General features: G+C 42.7%; 1 protein-coding gene across 1 annotated transcript in view; it reads left to right on the top strand.

Moving 5' to 3' along the window:
* Positions 1-4,041: 4,041 nt before the first annotated feature.
* The window catches only part of cldn7a (claudin 7a), a 4,977-nt gene continuing 2,506 nt past the window's right edge, over positions 4,042-6,512 (top strand). Inside the window, exon 1 of the mRNA XM_014021234.1 lies at positions 4,042-4,441. Within this exon, the coding sequence (XP_013876688.1) occupies positions 4,219-4,441 (223 nt within the window). The 5' untranslated portion in view covers positions 4,042-4,218. The remainder of the gene's footprint in view (positions 4,442-6,512) is intronic.

The raw sequence follows: 6,512 nt of genomic DNA, 5'->3' as shown, positions 1-6,512 counted from the left end.
ATATGGAAAAGTTCAAGGGGTATGAATACTTTTGCAAACCACTGTATGTAAGTGTAATAAATCAATAAACTTTCATTTTTAAAAGAATGTTTAACAAAGTGGACTCTCAGTCTCTAACAAAAAATGCACTTGAATAAAAAATAAATAAAACAAAGAACAACAAAATGTAAATTAAACACCACACACAACTAAGACAGTAAATAAACTAAAGAGCAGCATCTCTTTAGAGATAACGCAAACTACACAGCCTGGTGAGGACCCACTGTTTCTTATGGGGACATAAGCCCAGTTCACATCCCATGGGGGAGAGAGAGAGCAGCAGTCAGCTCTCCCCACCCGAGGCTGAAGGTCAACAGACGATCATACTAAGCTTGCTAACTGTTCCACCCTCTGACTGCTGCAGGGGCGTGTCTTAGAGAGAGGCTTTTATACCAGAACACAGCTGCTGTGACGAAACTGTGGAGAATTGAGTTAGTGGTTATCAGTTAGCATTAGCTTTCAGCACTTTTGAAGCTAATGCTTTAGTTAGCGGATTAGCAAAGCCACTGGTAACAAACAACCCCTAAGAGTGAGATTTATTGCAGCTAAAGGAGATTAATTTGGTTTTTCTCACAGATTTTCCATTTTAGCTTTGTTTTTGTTTAATAAATAACACAATTTAATCTGTTGGGGGTATTTTATTTTGTACACTTGATGTTACAGTAGATTTCATTTTAGAAATCTGATAAAGACTAGATTATTTGTATGCCCCTTCAAAGCTCTTTAAGTGGTCACAGTGGGTGAAACATGAAGAATGAATCCACAAGACCAAGAACTGAATCTCTTTAGTAAGGTTTTTTAAGTCTGGGGATGTAGAGAGGACAGGCGCCATCCTCCTCATTTGTGTACTTGGAGGTTATTTGGGGGAATAACCCAAAGTGTTTTATTGCTAATGCCTCAGGACCCCCCTTAATGGGTCGGTACTGTACTCAGACCCACTGGAGGCCTCGGGAGGGGAGGGGATGTTGTCAGGGACCCTCTTTCGGCTGATTTAGCTGCTCTTCCTTTTCACCTCCTGTTGAGTATTGTGCAGCCGTTAAACCTCCAAGACAAATGTGTGTTTACGCTTTACATGAGCGAGTTGTAAGAAGGGCGAGGAGGGCTGAAAACCGAGCAGGTTCTTTGTGTCTCTCTTCGCGATCGTGTGGAAACGCAGCCAAGAGGACGTCGGTCGGATAAATCTAGTTTCCAGCAGCAACGGCCTCGGACCGATCGTCTACCTTCATCTCCCATTCCTCACATTCTTCGTCACCTTTCCTCTGTCTCCTTCATCCCAAACAACTTCAAAAATAAATAAAAAAACTCTCAGAGCCCCACGGATTCCTCGCGGGGTCGTCCCTCCCCGGCAACAATGGGGCACTTGTTGGCTCGAGGCCTGGACGCAGTTGAAAGGAAAGAGAGTTATAGTGAGAGGAGAGGTGGACAAAAAGGGCAAGAATGTGAGAAACTGAAGGATCAGAGCGAAGCAGAGGAGGACTGACTGAGATGTTTGAGTCATTTGATTAAAAAAATCGTTACAAGTTCAGTGAACCTGTCAGTCGTCTCTGGTTTTGTGGTTCTTCCTCTCACTCAGTTTAATTTTAAGCTGCCCTCAGCGTGGCATCAGAGATGGACTGTTATTGTTTATGGTTTCCTTCTTATTCAACACGTGATTACAGTTAGCATGATACACAACACGCACTGTGCAGTATTAAAAAGAAATACTGCTCATTTTTAAAGCGTTGTTTTTTGTTCAGCAGATTAGCTTTTTCGCCAGCTTTGATTAGCTTCCACTAAATTAGTTTTTGACAACTTTGTCTGCTAACAGTTAACTAACAAACTAACATCAACAGGTTTGTGTCCAGTTTTCAGCTTGAAGGAGTCGAAAGCATGTGTCTCAATTTGAGACCGTTGTCTTTGCCGTTAGCAATTAGCGGTTAGTGTTAGCTTCCACTAATGTTTAATGGGGACCTTCACTCAGGCTATTTTTAGATCACTTGTCACGTGATTATGTCTGCTTGACACTCGCGCCTCACATGGCTGCCCGCTGCTCCACTTGGGTGTGGATGGGTTAAATGCAGAGCACAATTTCGTCACTGTGTGGAAACATACACTGATGACAAATAAAGCACCTTTACCTTTACACTGATGCTCGTACAGAAAAACAGCATCAAACTCAAACAGCGATGGGACAATTTGAATTTGACTGGAAAGAAGTAACCCATTTCGGCCGCTGCGGCAGTGTGTCTGGGCTCTCCCTTAGAGATAGGGTGAGGAGCTTGGTCATCCGGGAGGGACTCAGAATAGAGCCGCTGCTCCTCCACGTCGAGAGGAGCCAGTTGAGGTGGCTCATCTGGTAAGGATGCCTCCTGGACGCCTCCTTGGTGAGGTGTTCCGGGCACGTCCCACCGGGAGGAGGCCCCGAGGAAGACCCAGGACACGCTGGAGGGACTATGTCTCTCGGCTGGCCTGGGAACGCCTTGGAGTTCCCCCGGAGRAGCTGGAAAAAGTGGCTGGGGAGAGGGAGGTCTGGGCCTCCCTTCTGAAGCTGCTGCCCCCGTGACCCGACTCCGGATAGACGGAAGAAAATGGATGGATGGATGGATGGATGGATGGATGGATGGATGGATGGATGGATGGATGGATGGATGGATGGATGGATGGATGGATGGATGGATGGATGGATGGAATGAAGTACAACCAAGGACTTAACATCTGCTCCAAACATTTCATCTGAAGTAAAAGACCAACACTGGACCACCTGGATCCCTGACTTTATGTCGATGAGCAGATACATTAAACCTTATTGTTTTTACTGTAGCCTACTGCTAGCTTTACTCCTAGCATTCATGCTAGCCTCATACAGAGATCTACTGCAGTCAGTCACACATACTGCATGGTGATAATATTATCCGTCCATACATCCAATTATTTATACCAACTTATTCCTTTCAGGGTCACAGGGGTCACTGGTGCCCATATCCAGCAGCCACAGTGCGAGGAGCAGGATACACAAATTTTAAACATCATTAAGTTTCTTTAAACAAAGCAGAAGTGGTGGCTTGAGTAAATATACACACACAATAGATGCAACAAGCTAAGCTATAATAACCGGTAAAAACACCAACTTTTTTACAATTCCTCTTGATTTCCAAAGCTATTGGAGACCTCAACCCTCCAGCCAACCTTTCAGGTGAACCTCCCAGTGATTCCTGAACTCGGATGTGTCCAAATTTGCTCTAGGAACATCTTTTTCTGTTACTGTGTTAAACAGAGTCTAGACCGATCTTTGAGCGCGAGCGGCACATAATGAAGGCAAATGATATGTGTGACGTCACGAGGGAAGGACCCTTTGCTCAACACTGGTTCGCATGACATACAATCAGTCCTACTGTATACTATTAAACTAGAAATACTTGTAAATTTGAAGTGGTGATTGGTCAAATAATTGTGAATAATTAGTTCCTTTTCAACCTAACGGTCATGGAGCATTAAGTTGGGTGAAAAGAGCAGAGATATTCTTCCAGGCTAAGCTAATGATGAGGCTAAAGGCTAGGCTAATGGTTGGCGCCCATTTCTTTTTAATAACTTCTCACAACCCTTTTAAAACAACATATTGGTGTTGTAATTGTTACTTTTTACTCAACACCATTTTTTATGCTGCTGAACAAACATTTGTGTTATTATGCTAATGTTGTTATGGTTTGTGGTATTAAATGTGGAAAGGCTAATTTAGCTATGAGCTATTAGCCTAGCCTGGATAAACACTGTTTTCCTCTCTTCTCCATGACTGATGTCACATCACTTCCAGACTATTTATTTGATTTCAAATTACTTATACTTGGTTTATAGTTGTTTTTATTCTCTAGGCTAATATTAAATCAGACACAGTTTATTTTGTACAAAAGTTTAAAATAATTCAGCTTCATTTGATAAAGTTGTTTTCTCCCTCTGGAAACAGGAGGAATGTTTTTTTTTTTCTCCCATCACAGCAGCAGAACAACACACCCACTTCACACCATCACTCCAACCCCCACGGGGGGACCAGTTCTCTGGACCCTGAAGGTTCTGCAGCAGTCTGTTTACTTTATAGAGCAGCAGAACCTCTGATTATCACTTAAAGGAGGCTTTTTAAAATTTTTTTTTATTTAATTTTGTTTTGTTTTGCTTTGTTTATTAAAGAATACTTCCTCTGAGAACATGGCCAACTCTGGCATCCAGCTGCTGGGCTTCTTCTTGTCTCTGACCGGTATCGTGGGTCTGATCATCGGAACCATCCTGCCTCAGTGGAAGATGTCTGCCTACATCGGGGACAACATCATCACCGCCGTGGCCATGTACCAGGGGCTGTGGATGTCCTGCGCCTTCCAGAGCACCGGGCAGCTGCAGTGTAAGATCTACGACTCCATCCTGCAGCTGGACAGTAAGTCATGGAAATATTTATAGTTTTTATGTTTTCAAGCTGAATTACAAAAACGTTAATGAGCCGTGAATAAACTCAAACTTTTTAAATTAAACTAACTTTCCTTGAAGGAATCACCTTTTTACTTTTAAGAGTTTCAATAAAATCCATCCAATGGTTCAGGAGATATTCTGCTAACAGACAGGGTTTTCGTATAAAGTTTTTATAAACTGTTTGTAATAAATCATTATTAAATCCTCTATGAAAAGGCCTTTATTGTGAAAAGGTACCACCAATCTGTCACACATTACATGTTTAACAGATAGCTCAGGTCATTTAAAGTGGGGTCCTGTGGAGAGGATATGAACAATAAACAGTAAGCTTCTTACCTGTTGAAGATAGATCTTAGGACGATTTGAGTTTGTGGGAAACAGATTTTAATTCTAATCAGATTGATGAGCTAATGGCTAGTCTGAGTGGAGCCAAGACCAAAGAGGATTTCTGCTGTTTTAAAACAAATAAACTTAAAAAAATTTAAAGTGGAAGTGCGCTTTGGTGCGCAGGAAGTGCCCCTTGCTGTACAAAAAGTACATCAGGCTGCACAGGAAGTGTCCTATGGTGCACAGGAAGTGCGTCAGGCTACACAGGAAGTGCATCAGGCTACACAGGAAGTGTCCGTGGTGCACAGAAAGTGCATCAGGCTACACAGGAAGTGCATCAGGCTACACAGGAAGTGCATCAGGCTACACAGGAAGTGTCCATGGTGCACAGGAAGTGCCTCAGACTGCACAGGAAGTGTCCCAGGCTGCACAGGAAGTGCCCCAGTTTACAAAGGAAGTGTCCATGGTGCACAGGAAGTGCCTCTTGCTGTACAAGAAGTGCCTCAGGCTGCACAGGAAGTGTCATATGTCTCATGATCCACTGGATGAATTTTGCTAAAACTCTCATAAAGTAATAATTGGATGTATATCTACAACTGTTCAACGTTTGGAATCAACCTGATTCAAGATGGCTGCCACAGCCAATTAGCAAACATAAAAATGGTGATAACTCAGTCAACTGTACAGCTATTAAAATCAAACTTGGTGTGGTAGTAGCTGAGGTCATCTCCACAACATACTCTTAATGCTAACCAACTTTATGTAAGATTATTGTTTTACGGTTTGACCAAATTAGCTGTAACTTAGTCCTTTTTCAACAAAAGTTGATCACAGTTTGGTATAACAGACAGCGGGTGAGGTGCAGTTTCATGTTCTTAGAAAATAGACGACTTGTTTTGAAGTTGTGAATTTTTTGGGTTAAAAGTGAAACAAAAAACTCTGTGGTACAAAGGTTGATTTGACCAACAGAACCAAATGTCCCACACAGTGTGACACTGTATAACCCACCTCTCCTGCCTCCTCCTCCTCCTCTCTTCTCTCTGTCCCGTTCGCACTTGATGCTGGATGGTTTTTTTGTTTGTTTGGGAAGGGCAGGGATGTCCTGGACTGGCACAGACTGGTTCTAGGTGGACAGGGGAGAGGAAGAGACAAAGAGGGGCCTCACCCTGTGATAGGTTTATAGGGTGAGAGGGGGGGGGTGGAGGGGGGTGACGGATGAGGATCCTGACAGGAACACAGACTTGTAGGACTCAGTGAAGAGAAAAGAGCATGACGTGTTTTTGTGTTCATGAGTATCCCGTGGTTTCTGTTCCAGGAAAAGTCCCTGTTAAAGAGTAACAGCTTCGTGTGAATCTAACACAGATAAAACCTCCCTGATAGCCTGATGATTTATCCTCCTGCTGCCCATTGGTCAAAATCACTCACATGATCATGGAAACTAAAACCTTGATGGTCATTTTGGTCAAAAACTAAGATTTTTTGGTCATTTTGGTCAGAAACTGAAAACGTGTTGGTTATTTTGGTCAGAAACTGAAAACGTGTTAGTCATTTTGGTCAAAAACTGAAAACGTGTTGGTCATTTTGGTCAGAAACTGAAGACTTGTTGGTCATTTTGGTCAAAAACTGAAAACGTTTTGGTCATTTTGGTCAGAAACTGAAGACTTGTTGGTCATTTTGGTCAAAAACTGAAAACGTTTTGGTCATTTTGGTCA

Source organism: Austrofundulus limnaeus, unplaced genomic scaffold, assembly GCF_001266775.1.
Source record: "Austrofundulus limnaeus strain Quisiro unplaced genomic scaffold, Austrofundulus_limnaeus-1.0 Scaffold283, whole genome shotgun sequence".
Taxonomy (NCBI): domain Eukaryota; kingdom Metazoa; phylum Chordata; class Actinopteri; order Cyprinodontiformes; family Rivulidae; genus Austrofundulus; species Austrofundulus limnaeus.
This window is presented reverse-complemented; position numbering and strand designations above follow the sequence as displayed.